The sequence below is a fragment of the Diadema setosum genome, chromosome 14, assembly GCF_964275005.1.
Source record: "Diadema setosum chromosome 14, eeDiaSeto1, whole genome shotgun sequence".
NCBI lineage: Eukaryota > Metazoa > Echinodermata > Echinoidea > Diadematoida > Diadematidae > Diadema > Diadema setosum.
Genome location: NC_092698.1, coordinates 14691869 through 14712736, shown reverse-complemented (window position 1 = coordinate 14712736; position 20868 = coordinate 14691869). Strand labels below are relative to the sequence as shown.

Below are 20868 nucleotides of genomic sequence, written 5' to 3'. Positions count from 1 at the left end.
CATGTATGTTAATACTCTTGATTTTCAGAGTTACAGCTGTATGCTACTGTTGTTGGAGTTTACACATGCACACACAAACACAACATACATACATGCACATGCACACACACACACACAAACACACACAAACACACTGTACATGTATACACATAAAGAGTTCATTGAAATTGACATTTACAATAGCTGATCCTGTAATTTATTAGTGAACATGCAAGAACACACAAAAAAAATGCAATACACAAGGCTGGCAAACAAAATTCATATTTACACATAAACTTCATAACAGTTGGTTGAAAATGACAGTGTTATAAAGATCTACCTGCTGCGGATAATAACAGTGCTGACTCTGTGCAGAGTCTTTCGCAAGAAACTTGTCATCATTCTCAGGGGGTAGATTCCCTAACACCCTTATCATTCTCAACAATCAACAGACAGAAACATTATGTATTACAGCATTCTGGGAAACATTTGAAACATTCTCTGGTTTGGCAATACATTATTTTTATAGCAACAACATTCTCAACATTCATGACATCAGAATCTATTGTCACTTTTTTCTCACTCTATATTCTGATCTAAAAGAAATTCATGAACATCAATAGATCATTTTTATTATCCTTATGTTTTGTGGAGGGCAAAATACCTAGTGTTACAACTTTCTAATTCAAATGAGTACTGTTTTCATTAACCCTATATCCCTTCTTCTGTCAATTCAAACAATTCCAATTTTTAATGTCAGTATCTTAAACCCATTATGATTTCAGGAAAAATACAAAATACAATAGAGAATACACTGAAAAGTCCAAGCACAAGTATACATGTAGCAAGAGAGGCATTTGTAAGAGCAAAATCCACTATAAGAAGGTAATTGAGATTATGAGAGTTGCTCTATGTACGCAGGTCAGTAATCTGTATGTGAGGGACCATGATAAATGTCTGACAATTTCAATATCTATGTGTGGGACCATTTTTCTTTCTGCATGTGTGTGTGTGTGTATGCGTGTGTGTGTGTGTGTGTGTGTGTGTGTGTGTGTGTGTGTGTGTGTGTGTGTGTGTGTGTGTGTGTGTGTGTGTGTGTGTGTTGAGCTCTGCAACACCTTTTGAAAGTGTATAACTCTACCACACCCTGACCAGATAAGATATTTCAGTGTATTCAAAACATTTTGCAAGATCCCACTACAGCATAATGTATAGGTACGATAAAACATAAGAAAATTTAACATTTGTCATTTAACCCATCCCTTGTTTACCTTGATTTGGTCGTCGAGACTTAATTCCTTACAGCAAAAGTGATAAAGACTTATTGTTACCTGGGTTTTTGTGATTTCAATAACTATTACAGACACATAATGAAACCTACATTACCATCCCTGTTTACACTTTGGTCAAATGACAAGAAAACCAGTAACATGCTTGCATTTATGCATCAGCCTCTTGCCACAAGTTTTGCTCTTTGTCTTTAGTCAAGTTGCAAATCCTACTTCACAAGCTCCTAAAACATGTAATCACTCTACATTCATTGGCACAGATTTTCTATACATACATGTTAATCATCCTAAAAGCTTTTGATTATTATTTTTTTTAAAGTCCATGTGCTGAAAAACCCTGCTTACATTTAAAAGGATCAGTTGCAGCTCACACACAGACAGTAATGGAAAAGGAGAATAGAAATTGTTAAACTACTTAACTTAAGAAATGTCTACATATGCAGCTTACTTTCTATCCAATAGTTTGAAGTAAATGCTATCCCCCCCCAAAAAAAAAAAAAAATAGAAAATACATGTAAATTCATAAATACACAAGGCTTCTGCTTACATAAAGAATTTCACTAGGGAAAGGTTTGTCGCATACCACTTTCCAGTGCAATGCTGCATGATCTTGATTAATCATAGTGTCATGATACCACCCTATTACTGTCTTGTGACACAGACGCTAAACGGGCAATCAGTTGTATCATGTGACCAGGCCTTGATGCATACCAAGTTATATGCGCAAAAACCATATGCAAACCTCATATATCAGTCCGAAATGTTGGATAAAGATGGGCGAATGGTCAACTCTGCTTGATTTTTAAATTTATAATTATAAAAAGAAAGAAAAAAAAATGATTATACACATTACTGGTATTAAATGGTATCGGTGAAAACAATGTGTTAGGAATTAATTACCTAACCTACCATGGTCACAGTAATTATTTGATAATCCGTGTTACTGTTAGTAACAACTTAATTGGTATATTTTATGATCAGCCAGGATGCCAAGTCGTTTCACATTTCTCACATGGGCAGTTGGTAAATGCACTGGCTATGCTATCAAATATGCATTTCAGTATTCAAGCGTGAGCAATGACACTACAATATTTTTCACTGATACGCAATAAGTTGGCAACATTGGAAATTTAACTGGACATGATTACGTGATCAGTGAGCTGGTATGTAGCCTTCAGCTCCAGTCTTTTATGTGGAAACTGACAAGAGACAAAAGACTTTAAGTATGACAGAATTCAGATGACTAAAAAAAAGAGAGAGAAATGTTTTTGGACAACAGTTCAAACTCTCCTTGTTGTAATTACTTGCCTATTTATGACTGCAACAAATAAACTCAATGAAAACAAATCTAGTTACTCCTACATACATCACCATTCATTCACATATCTACACTGCTTCAGCATGTTCTACAAAAGGTCAAGATGACACAATCAGATGCAATGCACTATACCTGACATTTGTGCCATGATGTAAAATCTGGAATGATACTTATTCTGTACAAGTTACCGTGCTGATTTCTTAAGGGCTGGTCATTACTATAATCTTATCTAAGTCAGAAAACTCATTCGGGGGAATATCTGAAACCAAACAATAGATGCACAGAGAATAACCACCTCACCTTGTGGGACTCTGAGTAGAATACTTGGCTCAAAACATTATTTAATAAAAAGGAAGGGAAAAAAGGAAGGGAAAAAAAACAAACATGTGGCATCTTTAAAATCCGATTACATTGTGTTACAATGAGATATCAGAAAACCGAGCCTTACAACTTACAAATAAAGCACAGGATGTGAAGTTGTGGAATAGCATTTGCTTCTCAGCGGCTGCAAGATAAAAGAAAGGGCAAAAAGTTTAATGAATAACAGGTAACATATTACACAGAGTGCTACAAGAACTTTTTTTAAATTTTTTAAATTTTTTATTTTAGAGTTGTTACAGAACACTTGCCTGAACATGAATTTTACTTGCCCGAGAAGAAAGTCCAAAGACATGAAAAAAACAAGGCAAGTGCCAAACTGTGTCTCACCCATTCGCATAGAGGAAATTAATGTTTTTCTAACTCCTGGAAGTTCATTGACCCCGCCTGTGATCTTTGACCTTGTGATGAACTCTCCAAGGGACATCTATCATCCAAGTTTCGTCACAAACGGACATAGGGATCAAAAGTTATGAGCCATAATCAAAACGCGCCGTAAAAACTTAACATTGGACCCTAAAAGTTTTTTGACCCCGTCTGTGACCTTTGACCTTATGGTGACCTTCAACTCCCTAAGGGACATCTACCATCCAAGTTTGGTCACATCAAAAGTTATGAGCCATAATCGAAACGCGCCGTAAAAACTTAAAGTTCCTGTTAACCTTTGGGAGCAGTGATTTTAAAAATGTTCAAGATATCACATTTGATGCATATGTGTAGGTCAGTTGTATCACAAAACATCCTACCATAGAAGAATTTTGCAATAGAATCTTAACCCTAAAAAGACTGGGGGGGGGGCCTAAAAGGCCCCCCCCCCCCTCGACATTTCGCGCGATTACTCAGCAACACGCAATGCTCTCGCCGCGATGCTCTATGACTTTTTTCTTTCGAGTTTCCCGCACATTTTGACACCAAATTTGTGACACCTGGGGGTACGGTTCTGAAGTTACATAACTTTTTGTACATGCACGTGAGACCGAAAATGGCTCAAAAATGTGATTTTGTGTACAAAGTCAATACAAATTGAGTTTTATCACATGGTTCATATAAATATGCTTATTTTTACTCTCAACAGCTAAAATCAATTTGTTTTAGTAGTGTTATGCTTCAAAAAGGGTCTGCCACAAATTTTGCTAAAAAAAAACAACAGAAACAAAAGGTCGAAAAAACAAAGAAATACATAAGAAATTCATAAAACAATAAAATAAATAAGAAATTAATTTTGATATCGAATTTTTTTTCAAGTACATTTGCTAAGAATGCTACAAAGAATATCTAGACCAAAAATGAGCACTTTTGGAGCTTTATTTACTGATTTAGATAAAAAAGGTCTGATTTCTCGCATAAATTAGCATAATTAATCAAAATAAAATAAAAGAAGACTATTTTGGAAAATTTAAATATAAGATCTTGTAGATTACATCGCACACTACCATATTTCCGCGGCGATCGCGCGATCCACGGCCGAGATCTTAAGGGGGGGCCCTTTAGGCCCCCCCCAGTCTTTCGAGCTACCAAAATAGCCCAGTCTTTTTAGGGTTAAATATAAGGAGATATCACTATTTTTCTCAATAAACCGTAACGGTAGACAGTTAAGTCTGGAAACATTTTTATTAAAACCATTATTCACATTTTGTGTATTTAACAATACTTAACATTGATTATACTTATTCAAATTTTTACATTGGTTGTTTCTATCCCAAACTCACATTTTTAAACTATTTTCAAGCACTACTGCTGGGTTTGTATTTCATTTGCAAATGGTAAATTATGCCTTTAACATTGGGCCCTAAAATTCATTGACCCCTGTCTGTGACCTTTGACCTTGAGGTGATCTTCATGTTCGGAAAATGTGTAACTTTGAATAACCACTCTTCCCTCCAAGTTTGAATGAAATTTGAAGTCCTCAGTACAGAGTTATTCAAGTTTTTGTAGCATTACGGACAGACGACGGACGGACAGACGGCACAGGCGATCCCTTAGTCTTCCCTCACCTGCGTTGAGCTCGTCAATTATACAGAAAATCACTTGTAAGTCGGGGGCTTGATAAAACACAATCATATGAATGAATGGCAGATGTCGGATGTCAAAAGTACATGCATACAGCTACAGACTAGTTGCATGATCTGAAATGAGAATTTTCTACTTAATGGGCCAAATATTTACGATGTGCAAGACAAAAAGAACCTGGAAAGGATCCCAACCTCATAAGTATACAAGCAAACAGTAAAAGTGACATTTTTTTTTCCCAACACAATGCCGGAAACCAAGCACAGAAAATGAGCCACGGGAAATATTATTCAGCTTTTTGTGAAATAAACATCTATGTTGTTTAGTTGAACACATTTACAAGATTATCTGAATTGATGTATATGGCAAACAGCAGGTTACTTTGGAATGAACACTTTCAGGAAAGTCTCAAAGAAAGCATTTCTAGGCACTTTTCCCCACTTTCCCAAAGGCACATTTTAGTTAATGTCCTATACATGTAACAAGCACATAACCAGCCCAACAGAGAGTGGTAAAAGGGAATGGAACCCAAATATAAAAGTGGATTGAGTAAATGCAGCAATTTTGGTAGCACACATCAATGAAAGTTTGAGGAAATTCGCACAATCCCTTCAAAAGTTATGAATTTTTCAGGTTTCAGGGCCTCCACTGCTGGATGAGAAGACTACAACATTTTGTCCTGTTACAAATTTTTAAAAAGGATTTCTTTTTTTTTTTTTTTTTAAATGACAAGTACACATAACCTTGACTTCAAAAAAAATATCATTCCCCATGCTTTCTAAGAGGCGAGTCAAGAGCTCTTTTATTAGGCTAGAAAAGAGATAATATGTAGAATTTTCTTCATATTTTCCATGTACTATTTTCCATACATGGCGTTACAAAATGTGTACTTTTCTCATCAAACGATGGACTCACTGAAACTTTAAAAATGCATAACTTTTCAACAGATTATCTGATTTTCCTCAAACTTTCGCTGATGTGTTCTACTAAAACTGCTATGTGCATTCACTCAATCCGCATTTATATTTGGGTTTCATTCCCCTTTAAATGCTCTTTTCAAGCGAAGATTGCATGCATAGCATTCTTCCATGTCTCTAGCTGCAACCGAACGTACCTCCTGCTCCTACTCCGGCTACGGCTGCGCTCGCTGCGTCGTGGAGCAGGTGAGCGGGAGCGGGACCGGGACCTGAAACATAAAAGTTGAAGAACGTTACACACTGACCCAACACATGCTGCTCAAGGGGTCCTCCTTGGTGCTAAATAATTTGCAATGACTGCCCCTTGTTTCTGAAATACATACATATATACCACCCTCTCTAAGAAATATTGGTGATTAAAAATGAATCTGACCCTGACAAGCTAACTATCACAGTGCTGATTGAATAATTAAAGAACAGAACTGTAAAGACCCTTTAAATAATCTTGTATAACAGCAGGAAACACAAATATCCCCACACAACTAAGCCTGTTGGAAGCATTCATAATAAACTGTTACTCTATTTCATCCAATAATTATCTTTTCTCAAATAACAAAGTAATGGAAGGGTCAAACTTGAAAGTTTACACACCAAATATATGTAGTTGGAAAAAAAAAGTAATAATAAAAAAACCAAAACCTCTTCAAAACCTCAGTGGGTAAGAAGGAAATTGCAAAGAAAGGGAAAGGTGTCAGAAAAATTTAGATCTGATTTCACTCCAATGACAACAAGAAAGAAATGTTATAATTCTTTTTTTTTTCTGTTTTTATCACCAGTTCAAAATCTGGTACAAGACTAACATCAGTTCCTAACTTCTGAAGTCTTTCAATTTGTACTTTTTTTTTTTTTGGTATTCTTGTATAAAACCTTACTACAATTGTAACTCCAAATTTTCCAGTCAAACTCTATTCACTTCAAGGATCTATCTCTGCTCATTGCCTTGGAAGTTTGCTACGTCAGAAAATCACTCATGCAACAGGATTCTGTACATAACACATCAACCACTTTATCAATCATCCTAAGCATTTCTTGTCATGTTTATGTTGTTACAGTAAAAGAAACCTTGCACTTACTACCTGTTTTCCTCCACTGGAAAAACAAAGGTGAAGAAATGACAAGGAGGGGATAAAGAACCCCCCTTATTGCCAGCAGTGCAGGGAACTACAGGACGCAGAAGGACGCGCTAAGACTGAGGACGCCACAGACGCATACGTGATCTTTTATTACACGTGCAGAACTGATGAAACTAGCATAACCCTGAAGTCGTAACCAAATGAAGGGCAGCAACAGAGATCTTAGCAGACATCCTCGCAAACGACAGAGCGTGCATTTCGTCGTGCCACAGCCCCCGTGGATATAAGACGACATGGACGGCTTGGGGCTTCTCTTGAAGCCGGAAACTTGCGTCGAATTTTGACGGGGACTTTTTGCCGCATATTTCTTTCTTTTTTTAAAGCCGCATGAAGTGCAGATTTGTAGTAAAGGTGTGTGTGAGGCAGACGTGGGGCTTTTTAATGGCCTGCGATCTTTTCTCCATCACCGGATCTGATATCCTATCATGAAAAGATCACATTCCGTCAACTACCCCATGAAGGAAGGCGCAGTGTTGCGACATGGTCGTTCACTGGAGAATTTACTGGGCGTTAGATACGGGCTGTCAAGCCACTAACAAGAGAGTCCTGAAAAGGAGGGAAGGAGTAATCAGGGAATGGTCACAGAATCCTGACCATGTTAAATATTAAATTAGAAGCAACACTATAAATAAAAATAAAACAATACAATTCAAATTTGTATTAAAAAGGAATAAAAGTTTTGAATGGTATATTATTGAACTGACTATTACGCAAATGCAAAATGTTTGATCTTTACTCACACACAAAACAAAAATAAAAACAAAAACAAAAACAAGAAAAAAAAAAGGAAAGATAAAGTGTGTGAATTTGGTGAAATTCCTGGTTCCTGGGAGAAATCACACAGATTAACGTTAAACTTCATAGGTATTCTTGCACACATTTATTCTTTCACATTTATTTTTCATAAACAAAGTAAGGCATTTATGAAAAAAATCAGCAGTCACAGCATTCATCAACTACTGGTAAAATACAAAAACCAGTGATATGATATACCATTTAGTACATTGATGCAAGAAGAATGATTTTTAAAATCCTTTTATTCACAGAAAATCTCGATGACATTGCAAGAGAATTCATGCTTCATTTTCTTGGAATTTTTAAAATACCCTTTTGGTTTTCCTTTTATTGCCACAGTTGTGAAAACAATTCTGCCTCTTAATTTTTTACTCTTTTCATATCTGCCACTTACCTGGAGTAACTTCGACGACGGCTGCTCCCACCTCCTGACCTGCGGCGACATTCGCGGGCAAAGTGTCCGACCTCTCCGCATTCATAGCATCGGCTCTCCCCCCTGGGTGGACCCCCGCGGCTGCCCCCGAATCTACCACCTCCACCGCCGCCTCCTCTGTAGCCACGCCTGCGAGAGTCTCCATTGGACATTTCCACCCGGGCTCTCTGGCCGCAAATGTTGCTGGTGAATTTAAGCGCACAATTGGAAGCTTATCACCCTGTCATCCATTAGTGATCACATTACTGTTGGAGACCATTGTCCCAAATGCAAAGTTGCAAGAACAGTTTCACATTTTTTTGATTCCGCGAAATCAAGACATCAACTACTGGAACATATGGAAAGCAAATATATTCATATGCTTTTATTTTCTGGTTGCTAGTTTCTGGTTGTGTGAAATGCGCAAAAATTTCAACACCACCAAAAATGTCCACTGTTACAGTAACTTGCAGCATTACAGTGTTGTGATTGAGTGTTTAGTATTAGATGCCTTTTTAAATTCTAGATGACATACTGAAATCAAAGTTTTCATTACTGTTCAAATTGTTTAAGTTCTTGCTGCACTATCACCATTGTTTTACAGCTTGTATCTGAACTACTTGCATAGTGTGTTTGTGTATGTGCCATGCATGAACTTTATCATTCACCCTGCAATGTAGACCTTTGCTTTTGATACATTTAAATATTTTCTTGTTAGTAAATGACCAGCTGTCATGAAATGTGCATAAGAACTTAGTGCAATCTTACAAAGGTACTCAACTTTCATGTGAACAGAAATAACATTCACTCACTGTTCATTTCTTTTTTTGTATGTGTAAGCAGGACTGTCGATTCAAGTGAGTCATGATAAGTCAACCCTAGATATTTGAAGGGCTTATACCATGGAGTTAGGGAATCAAATTGTCATTACCATTATCATTATTTTCTTTTTAATGGGAGGAATAACAAGAGGCAAATCAATTGCACTCTTGAAGCAAGAGAACTTTCCTGTCTTCTCCTCAATTTTCTGGAATGTACATGTACATGTAGTTAAAAGTGTCAAATGGCATTACTAAAAGGATTCCAATTTGTACAAGGCAGACACTATGACTTTCTGTTAAAGTTCACCTTTATGTACATAAGGACTAAGAAAATGCAGCAATATTAGTAGAACACATTTGTGAAAGTTTGAGGAAATTCAGACTATCCGTTCAAAAGTTATGAATTCTCGAAGTTTCAGTGCCACCATCACTGGATGAGAAGACTTCTACACTTTGTGATGTCACATGCGTAGAACGGTATAAAGAAAATAAAAGGAAAACTCAACAGATTTTCAGTTTGCTCGCATCATAAAAGAGCAGTTGACTTGCCTCGTACAGAAGGCAAGGGGAATGATATTACCCTTAAAATACGTCATTAACAAGTCGAGGGATGTGTACTTTTTTCAAAAAATGAAATTTTGTGAAATTCTTATATTTTCCGTATCGTTCTACGCATGTGACATCATACACTGTAGTACAGTGCTTGACCGTTAATCGGGAACCGCTTTAGCGGGAACTCCGCTTAAGTGTAACAAAACTTGATGCAACAAAATTTTCATGTGTTATTTCCACCGCTTAATCTGAAGCATGAACCGCTTTATCGGGACAAATCTGGCTGAAACACTTCCATTGTCCATGTATTAATGTCTAAATATAATAAGTAAATCCTTAGAAAAAAATTGCAGGGATTTAGTTTTCTTACCAAAAGAATTATTTTCTCACAAGTTCCCGATAAATTATGTCGACTGCAGTCTAACATTTGCCATTAGACAGTGAGACATAGCGCAGAGGTGGTCTTATCGAGTGCAATCTTATTGCGAGTCGTCAGCTTCTACTCACGCACGTACACTAAGTGAGTCCACCAATCTCACCAGCCAGCCAGCTAGCTACACGTGTATCTGTGAGACTGAACTCTCTTCCCCCTTAGCCCTCCTGCATGCTCTCACCAACTCGTGTGTAATCGTGTGTGTGCCACACCAACACATGCTACACACACTGTCACACAGTCCACCGTGTGTGCGTGCCAACACATGCAGTGCACTGTTTGAAACTTCAGCTTTGAGATTACACACACAGTGATCATCTACTGTGTGCAGGGTCTGCTTCTAATCGCCCCTTTCCCAGGGCCCCCATTCATGCAATTAAAGCGACAGTCACAAAGGTTCGTACGAATGATGCGTTCGTACCAATGTCATTGTTCGTACGAATTCTGGAGTTCGTACGGCCGCTTTGCAAAGAGAGGGTTTCGTACGAAGTTTAAAAAAATCTTGAACAAGACCATCGACCAGGCTACGAACTACAGCGTTTGTAGCAGTTCTTAATGGTATTTGTGACCGAGCCACTACAAGCATGCGTACACAAATTCCTTTCTACCACTCCACCAGCCTGGCCAGGTGGCTGGCATGCCTGTTGGGTGTCAGACTGTCAGTTTCCCTCTACCTACCATCGTTTTTGTTTGTTTTTTTCTTATTCTTCACCTAACATGAAACACCTGCATGGCTGCTAGCAAGTGGTCTGTTGTTTAATCGTTACAGTGTTCCTTGTTTTTCTATGTCATTCATAGGATCGGGGCAGGGCAAGGGATATCAATAGAAGGAAGTCTGCCAAGGCCAAGTTGTCTCTTGCACCATACCATCAAATTGTCATTTCGATCGCTAATCATCTTTTTTAAAGTCCCAAAGTCGGGTTGCCTCTTACACACGGGTGCGTCTATACACGGAACTTTACAGTATGTATTTTCAACTCTTAAATGGGGTTATTTTGTGGATCAAATGGATAAAGGTTTGTTCCAATAATGCATTTGCCAAAATTATGAGACTGCCGTGTCCTTTCTTATTGCCGTTTTGTGTCTGCGTGTCGTAGCATTATGTGTGTATCTGTCGCTGAGGTTATCATCGGGTTTGATATATTTCCATGGTTTAATGTAATGCCCACATACTGGGCTAAATGTCGTGTGGTTTGCACGGCCAAGAATGGTCATCACTTAAGCGGGAGCACCGCTTAAATGGGAGAAAAACTTGTCTCCCGACCCCTTGTGATTAAGCGGTGAGCACTGTAGTCTTCTCATCAAGCAGTGACTTTACAGAAACTTTGAAAATTCATAACCTTTGAATGGTTTGTCTGATTTTCCTAAAACTTTCAGTAATGTGTTCTATGAATATTGCTGCATTCTCTCAATCCACCTGTATATGAAGGTGGACTTGTCTTTGAACTAATTCATCCTGAAACATTACTGCTGATAATACTCACGTAGCATCCAGTTCCTTCACTGCATCTGCTGCATCCCGTGAATCCTCAAACTCGATGAAAGCAAAGCCTGGCGGGTTCCTGGCGATCCACACGTGTTTCAGGTGGCCGTAGTAGCTGAACTTCTTCTCAAGCTCCGATTTGCTGGCGTCATTTCCAAGGTTGCCTACGTAGACCTTGCTGCTAGAGGAGCTGCTTGATGATCTTCCGTACCTGGACATCTTCTCCCGACCTCGTCTGAGCTATGGGAATACAATGCAAAACATGCACATAGAGTATACAAATAATGAATGTTTATGAGTGCAATGGACAGAATATTTCATGAGGTGAAAGATGAAATGATCCATTCAACGAGGGGCAGCCGAGTTGAATGGATCTACATTTCATCTTTCACCGAATGAAATATTCTGTCCATAGCACGAATGAAAAACATTATTTGTTTTATATAACACCTAAAATAGATCATTGTCATTTGATGTTTTATCAATAAAGAACCAAGAGAGAATCTGAGATCGCGAGAGTGCTCACTGAGCGCTTTACGCTTAGCCTAGCGCGCTGTTGCATACACACACTGCAAACGCGTAGTGTGCCGGGCTTTCAGTGAGCGTGCAATGGAGCAAATCGTATGGATCCAAAATTGCACGGTAAATGGAGCCGCAATTGCACGGGTGATGACGTCATAGTGAAATGGGCCGAATGACCAATGTCAAACAACCAATCAAATGACAGGGATCTCTTCAGGCGTTATATAACAGTCGCTAAAGACATCAAGTAAACAACAGAACAATATTCTGATGCCTTGGATGACTGCAGTAAAAGGATACTGATCGACTCTTGAAAAAAGAATCCTACCACAGCCACAGGGCTTTTTCTGTGTTCGTCTTTGACTTGTTGAGCTTATACAAATCTGACAAGACTGCTCTAGCAACAGATTTACATGTAATTACACATCATGGCCTGGCATCATCACAACGACAAAGGCATCAAAGATGTTAATCCTGTGAATCTAGGGTCAAGAGTCTCAACAAGCAGGTGTCCTGATCCAGTATGTCCTATGTGCTCCACCTCCAACATACTGGCATATCATTAAATATGCCTCTGTAATTCTGTTCCAAAATGGCTAGGTCATGCTCTGGTACAGGAGATCCAGGTATAATATTCTAAAATGGGCTCACTTCCAGCATTTGCCTACGGTTGACTCAAACCAACTCACACTTGCAGCATATCATACATTTTGTACCTTGTGTCATTACCAGCACCAGTGAGTCCAGACTATTGTAGCAATATTGTTTTGTTTTTCATATTACTATTACTTAGAACATAAGGGGCTGAATTAAACGAAGGTGGTTTGATTTTAAACCACGGAATAAAATAGGTGTACCTTTGACATGCACTTTGTATCAATGCACATTTGTTACCTGATACCTAGCCAAACACAGGTGATTAGACTGTTTTCATATTTAAACGGAAGTGAGGCATATCACTCAAGCCACATCAACTGGCAATGTATAGAGCTGTACATCACACACCACCATGCGAAAGGGGAAAAAGATTACCTCAATTTCATACTTTGTAAACAACTTTATTCATGTACACTATTTTACACCCCATTCTAACTTATTAACTTATTTTACATTCCATTCTAACCATCTTTGTTTCATAAAGATGGATTTGAAATCAATAAAAAGCTACATATGTTATAATTGATTGGGGGATTAGCGACTGATAAGGATCAATCGCAACACTAAGACAGTCTTGATAAGGCTCGTGATTCACCATGTATTCCCTTTGGCTGTGTACACTATAGCACATACAAATAAACATGAATGTGTGCATCAAATTCTGTGCATCTATTCTCTGAAATTTGTCAGTAGCCCTTCCTTGTACAATGTACATTGAGTATGTACAGCATACAGGATACACATGGTCATGGTAGTGCTAGCCAGCCAGCGATATCTGGCCGGCTGCTGTGCTGGCCATCAATCATGAAAAAGTAAAATGGACTTAACAACCAGGGGCATTTGGGAATGAAGTAAGCTCTTCTTCAAAAAAACTTGCAGCCAAAGAAAGGAACGCTCATGACAAGACTGGAAAAGCAAAGAAAAAAAGACAATGAGAACTGATTGGAAATTTGTCTAGAAAGTGGAATGTCTGAAAAATTAGGCAACTTTCATTGTAATGGTGGTATACACCTAAGATACTGCATTGGGTGTTGATGAGGCTGTTTCCAGCTCAGCAGTGGGCATAGGCCACACAGCACCATCATATGTGTGTGGCTGTATTCAGCGACTTGGGCTAGACTGAGTGTACGGATACAACCACACATGAGCATATGGCTGTATACATCGCCTTGTTAGAATCGGACTCTATGCAGTTCTATTGCTTTTTGAGTTGGATCATTGATCAGCTAGAAACTACAGACAGTACTACATGCACTGTGAACGTGATTGATCGCGAGGGTGTTGCTTGTCATGCTGGTCATGCACATCACACTGTCTTCAGTACAACATCCAATCATTGTCATCTTTATCATGTGACAATGTAATTACGAAAACAGTTGCAATACTGTATGTGAACATGTAGTACATGTAAGATACAGAAATCTACACTGCACGTGTAGGACCACCTATATCAATTTGGGAGACAGAAAAAATAAACCAAGTGCAGTGGTTTGCTTGTATCTCTTGCTTTTCCTCATTCTACCTTTCAATATTCTCCATTAATGTTACCTCAGCTCAGAAATATCAACTGGTAACAGACTGCTCATAAATATGTGGGTTTTTCTACAGAAGTGCAGACAAGGCAGTGAGTGAGCACTGCATTGGCATTGTACTGACCGAAAGATCAGTCTGAATCTGGTCGTCAGGGATATGTTCCGCGGAGACTACATCTGGCTTCACGGAATCCCCTCCTACAGAGGAGGGCCGCTATAGTACAATGTCTTGACAATGAGTGATAACAGTTTCACATAATACCCATCGGCAAAATATTAACATGACAGGTTTGTCACAAATGTGTTGATTGTTCACCTTCTTTGAACTAGGTTTAATTGGATGAATAGTTATATTGTATAAGAGTGTGGGTATTTGAGGATTTTTACTTGACTTTTGACCCTTTCATAAGTTTTAGGAAGAAGTGAAACTTAGCACTTTCACTTGACTTTTGACCTTATGGCAAGAAACTTGGATGCGAATTTCTATTGGGTGATACGTTACATTAAAGTTTCAAGAAAAAAAATCCTGCAGACATTGCATAGATAAGACCTTGACCTTTGACCCCTGACCTTTCACCCATGACCCCTACATTCCCTACATGATCACTGCCAGTCAGTGCATGCATTGTACTAAGTTCCATGAAGATACCTTGAACTATTTGTGAGATATGGAGAAAAAACATTTTCACTTGACCTTTGACCTCACGACACAAAACTCTCTCTGGAGAATCTTTATTTGGTAGTTTATGTATAAACTAAGTTTCAAGAAAATACCTTTGGGCATTGCATTGATATGAGGGAAATAGTGTAATTTTGTGCATTTGACCGTGACCTTTGACCTTAAACATGTGTGCCCAAAAGTTGATAGGCAAAACTTCGCCCACTCATAAACATGCCAAGTTTCATCAGGATACCTCAAACGTTTTTTTAGTTACGCTGTCCACAAAATTGATTACGGACGGAAGGACGAACGGACAACTCGAAAACATAATGCCTCCGGCGACACTTTGTGGCGGAGGCATAAAAATGGCAATCATGCACTTTATGGCCCTTTATCATCGGTGTGAGATTTTACCCTAATCGAGTAGTGCAAGAGAATTTGAGTACCCATCACTACTCAGGCACCACGGGTTTGACAGCATATGTTCCAGTAATGTGTACTAGTGTGTAGGATCTCGTGTTGGGATGCAGTGTGTGTGTGTATGTGTCAATGTGTGTGTGCAAAATGAAAGCACGGTACGACACACCGTTGCTCGCCCTTCCATCAGCGGCGTAATCGAGCAGAGGGTGTGCTGCTGAGCTGTGCTCGGCACACAATGCAACTGAACTGGGGGAAACTTTTGCCTTTCATTTGTGATTTTAAATGAATGGATACTGCAATATATCTCAAGCAGAGGATCACTCATTAACCTATTCATTGGCAAAATTATTCTGCGAAATTAACAGCAACAAAATTTTTAAAAATCTTATCCCGATCCGCCATTTTGTTACCGCCTACACAGCGATTTATGGGCAACCACTACATGCACACACACACACACACACACGCCTCTCCTGCGCAGGTGGTTTGTGCGAATTGCAGTGGCGGCAGATGAATGAAGGAGACATAAAAATATTTATTAATTGTTGTGGCTGGCTAGGATGTTCAAAAATGGAAGCTATTGTATCGCAGACTTCCTTACACTCTGCGTCATGATCACGGCAATTTCTGCGATGCAATATTGTTAATGTAAAGCTTGATAATCCTGCAGCGGAGAGCAGCCAGAGGCATGCGAGGCGATATTGCGCAGTTTTCAATGCAATTGTCAAAATCGCAGTGCAAACTAGGCTAAACTGATTGTAGCTGTCTCTTCACGCCCAGCCAGCGAAGATTCCACCCAGCGAGTGAAGAAGCTAGCTTCTTGTCTGTAGCTGCAGGTATCTGTGCGCATGTGCGGTAGTTGATATGAATGGCGCTGTGTTCTGGAAGATGGCTGAGAGACCTGTGCAAGAAAAAAACAGGATTTTTTTTTTCAGATTAAAGCATAAAATCAGTCAGCAAAACATCAAATGGGACTAAATTAGGCCTACATATTCCAGTTGAGCTAATTTCAGTGAGGCTGAAATGCCCTTGTAAGGGCATTCTTAGCTGAAAATTTATTGTCTCGCGCTGATCAATAATTTTGCATAGCAAAGTGATGAGTAGATCTGTCTCTTAAACGGAGGGATGACCATACATGTTTCGACATCAGATAAGACGCCCACCGTGAAGAGACAGATACCATCCGTCATAAGGCCAAGCTAGGTGGGCTTTAGTCACTTGAGTGACGTTTTGAATACTTAAATGTCGTTATCACTTGTCAAACGGCGTTCCATGTGAACAAGTGAAGCTTGATAGCTGCTGAGTGCGTGGTGGTTCATGGGATTTCACAGGGAGTGAGGTACCATTTCATAATTGTCAGCTCTGGAGAGTGCAATGCTGGTTGTGAGGAAAGAGGAACTCTTCCTCTTTCTATTGATACCTAATTATGTTGACAAATGTCATGCATGACCGAGCACATAAACTTCAAAAGACAACCATGACAAATTACCGGTACACATTTTCAAAGTTTTGAGTGTTGCATGAAAGGAACAATGCATGTCTCACTGAATGGATGAGATCTCTCAATGAAAATGGTAACATTAACAGGCCAGCCTGTTCATGACTGCAGGTTTGTATTTAGGGCTTCTTCTAACCTTATGATCTGTAATCTTCAGTATGGCCACAGTTGTCAACTAGAAAAGCACTCTGAGAGCGCAGACTCTTCCATAGAGATATCAGTGATTTCCACCCATACGTACTTATAGCATTGTGTGCCGAGTTGCCAGATTTCCCAATATAGAAGCCTTTGTTACGTCATAAACCCTCAGCTGCATGGCGCGCCTCGCCCTAGCAGAAACTAGAGCACGCACTTTAGTGCGCGCATGCAAACCTCAAATACGTGCAGCCCCAACTCTCAAGTTAATTGACCCTACCTGCCAAAATATAAAAAATCCTTCATAAATTCCCCAAAAATTCTCGGATCACTACCAAAATTTAATTGTCTGATTGTTACTTGTATCATGTGCATTCTAAACCGTTCCTGCAAGTTTCATCCAAATCCATTGACCACTTTTTGAGTTATTTTGCACACAGACAAACTAATGATAAACTAACAAACGAACGAACAAACCAACGGTAACGAAAACATAATCTCCTTCCTTGGCGGAGGTAATATAACTTGGTCACTCCCACAAAGGCTGAACCATAATTATCAATTTTCTCTCTTCACATTCCAGACTTGGTTTGGTGCCCTGCTGCAAGCTATGTATTGAATGTGGACAAGGAAAAATGGACTGTGTGGGTTTGCCTTAGTAGGAGTGACCCATTATCGGACAGGTGGCAATGCAAAGCTAACGGTTGTGAACCATAAAATGTTAGAAGAAACCCTATTGTAGTAGAACAACCTCTAGGCCCTTATTGGCTATCTAACTCTATGGCAAAGTAAACCGCCAAGCCGCTACGGCGTTAGAGTCTAGACCTAAGCCTATTAAAACACATAGGCCCGAATTCACGAAGGTGGTACAAACAAAACCATGGTTTAAACCATGGACAAAAACCATGGAGCACCAAGTGTCGCACGGAATATTTCGTTACGAAATTGGTCATTTCGTCGATAAAATGACAGGTTTCATTAACGAAATTATCATTCCGTGAACGAAATGTTCATTTAGTTACAAAATGTTGCCATTTTGTTACAAAACAATAATTTAATCGACGAAATGACTGATTTCGTGACGAAATATTCCATGCGACACTTGGCGCTCCATGGTTTTTGTCCATGGTTTAAACCATGGTTTCATTTGTACCACCTTCGTGAATTCGGGCCATAGAGTCTACATTGTACCTGCAGTCATGCAGGCTGGCCTGTTGCCACTTTCATTGAGAGATCCCATCCATTCAGTGAGACATGCAATGACACATTGTTCCTTCACGGGCTATCCTGGGTTTTAGGGGTCTAAATTATTTTGGGCTTCTATAGTTCTAACTTCAGCACAGGCATCGATACGGACTATGGAAAGCCAAAATGGTTTCACCATAACCCTAACCTAAACCCTAACCCTAGGCCTAAAATATTTAATAACCCTAGGCCCTAACCCTAACCCTATAACCCTAATCCTATTTGGCTTTCCATAGTCCGTATCTATGCCTGTGCTGAAGTTAGAAGCCCAAAACAATTTAGACCCCTAAAACCCAGGATAGCCCCTTCACGATAACACTCAAATTTGGAAAAAGTGTAATGTGTCATTTAGAGTCTACTGTGTCCCTGTAACGTTACATGCTGTAACGTTAGGACCCTAATTTACTTTTACTTTATGTGCTTGGTCATGCATGACATTTGTCAACATAATTAGGGTAAGGGCACCAGTATTCGGTCAGCCCCCGGTATTCGGTCACTTATCACTAGTCACCAGCCAGTAAGTTCAACTGTCACAACACACGCAAATCACATTAATTCACATACTTCCACACTCATTCACAATAGGAAACTCCCTTAGCCCCCTCCAAAAATCCATCCAAAATCCCAAATTTTACCGTCAAAAGTGCAGAATCGGCGCTACTTTCCAAAAGCGCGCGCGGATAAGGCCCAGTTATAAGAGTACGGGTCGCCGAAAAAGCGCTAAAAATCGAGAAATACGCCGTTCTCTCGCGGGATTTTTCGCTTATCGCAAGCTTGGGGTGTAATGGTATCCTCAAAAACGCAAAAGAAAAACAAAATGTCCGTACGTGCCGATACAGTGTCCCAATGTACAAGGGTTGAATGCAAGTGCCGAGGACCCAGTATTCGGTCACCAACGGTCGCCTCAATGTCCCCGATGCAATTCTGCGCCAACAAGGTAGCGCGCGCGCGCGTTTTTCAGCTGCCTTGAACACGCATTGACTTTGAACGCGCACATCGCGTGACCGAATACTGGAGCCGATGACCGTATACTGGGGAATTTTCAAGGTGAAATATTTCGCGATTTTGTGCAATTCTGTGAGATATTTAACGAAATGAAAGTTGAGATTAAAGAAATTTGATATATTTCACATACATTGCTGTAGATATGATGTCTGTAGGGCCTATGTATTATTTTAGTTTGAAAAATATTGCAAAAAAGCTTAAGTGACCGAATACTGGGGATGTTACCCTAGGTATCAATGGAAAGAGGAAGTGTTCATCTTTCCTCACAATCAACATTGCACTCTCCAGAGCCGATAATCATGAAATGGTAGCCCTCCAAAGTTGATTTGGCCTACTTTTTTTTTTATACGCTCTGTACAGTTTCCCCACATTCATTCACACGCACGCTCACAACACGTTGTTTTAAATCGTCTGTACAATTGACTAACGTGTTAGACTCCCAGACGCGAACCCAAGTTACACACATTGCATAGATTCTAGTGCATTTAGTGCAGAAAAACTACTTGCTTCTGCTCTGAGTCTCATCGGTTGAGATCCACATCTTACTTCTAAATATACGTACCGAATGACTGAACTTAATGATATGGCTCCGAAATGTGTAATTTTAGCTAGCCTTTGATGTACTTGATGCCCTGCCCAGTCAGTCTTTTTGGCAGCGGAAAGACACACTCGATGTATACAGTGTATGTGTAGCTGTAGGATCATGCATGCACGTACCATACCATAGCATCAGGGCCAGTACGTACAATACATACTCCTACGGCGCGGCGTGTGTTTTTTACATGGGCTGCTGATAAACGCACGCACACACACAGGCTGATTTCTACGAGCGCTCTGTATGTACAAATACAATAGTCATGTACCACTGCAAAGTGCACGTAGGCATAACTGTAGTACGCATACCATCACGTACAGGGTGCTCATGATCTTAGGCGTGGCTTTCACTGTGTTTGAAGCTCCTTGCTGAAACCGAACTATAGAATAAATTTGCACAATGCATGCTTACAGCAACATGTAGTTTCTTTTTAAATAATGTATATTGTTGTGAATAACTCTCTTATCAGTTTGTACATAAAAATGTCTTGCCTGATGGTATAGTCAAGAACTTAGTTGAGATGGGGATAAAAGGAATTCAAGCTTATTTGATGAAAATCGGTTTTGAAATGGCTTATACTGAGAGTATCAAAAAACAAAGTAAAACTAAGTGTTCCTAATAAAAGGTGGGTCCCACCTTTTATTAGGACCACTTTGTTTGTTGTTGTTCTTGTTGACATATCAGCGCAAACCATTTCAAAATCATTTTTCATCAAATTAATTTTAATATATAATCCTCTTAGAATTCTACACTCTTCAATATTTCATATACGTGGTTTCCTAATTACCTCACAAAAAGTAAAACCCTGAATCCTCATCTCGACAAAAGCTATCCCTTTTACTTATAGCACACACTGTGGTAGCTGAACTGCAACCTGTCGATCTCCTTTGAGTCATCATTTGTAGATTTCTACAAGTATAGTGATACCTGTATAATGTGCTTTTTTTTTGGATGCAACTCGGATACATCTCTAAGTTCTCAAAATTGGTGTCAAAATAGAAATTTAGTGAAAATATGT

General features: G+C 39.3%; 1 protein-coding gene across 3 annotated transcripts; it reads right to left on the bottom strand.

The window, feature by feature from the left end:
* Positions 1-1059: 1059 nt before the first annotated feature.
* On the bottom strand, positions 1060-19933 carry LOC140237474 (serine/arginine-rich splicing factor 7-like). 3 transcript variants are annotated; one of them, XR_011901847.1, is made up of 6 exons: positions 19818-19933; positions 11582-11820; positions 8274-8495; positions 7025-7630; positions 6089-6160; positions 1060-3091 (listed from the first exon to the last, which is right to left on the bottom strand). XR_011901847.1 is itself a non-coding variant. In XM_072317399.1 (5 exons), exons 2-5 carry the CDS (start codon positions 11797-11799, stop codon positions 3085-3087), a joined length of 519 nt encoding a protein of 172 aa, XP_072173500.1. In that variant the 5' UTR covers positions 11800-11820; positions 19818-19933; the 3' UTR covers positions 1060-3084. The 3 variants fall into 3 exon arrangements, 1 of the variants encoding a protein (XP_072173500.1); XR_011901848.1 differs by having other exon boundaries at positions 7028-7630; XM_072317399.1 differs by lacking the exon at positions 7025-7630.
* Between the last annotated feature and the right edge of the window lie 935 nt (positions 19934-20868).

What these genes read in the sequence shown, in the direction of transcription:
- LOC140237474 (XM_072317399.1), bottom strand. Translation starts at nt 11,799, where the DNA reads ATGTCCAGGTACGGAAGATCATCAAGCAGCTCCTCTAGCAGCAAGGTC. An exon ending in GTGAAGGAACTGGATGCTAC is followed by an intron (nt 8,496 to 11,581) that starts GTGAGTATTATC and finishes TAAATTCACCAG; the next exon opens with CAACATTTGCGGCCAGAGAG. An exon ending in CGTCGTCGAAGTTACTCCAG is followed by an intron (nt 6,161 to 8,273) that starts GTAAGTGGCAGA and finishes TTTATGTTTCAG; the next exon opens with GTCCCGGTCCCGCTCCCGCT.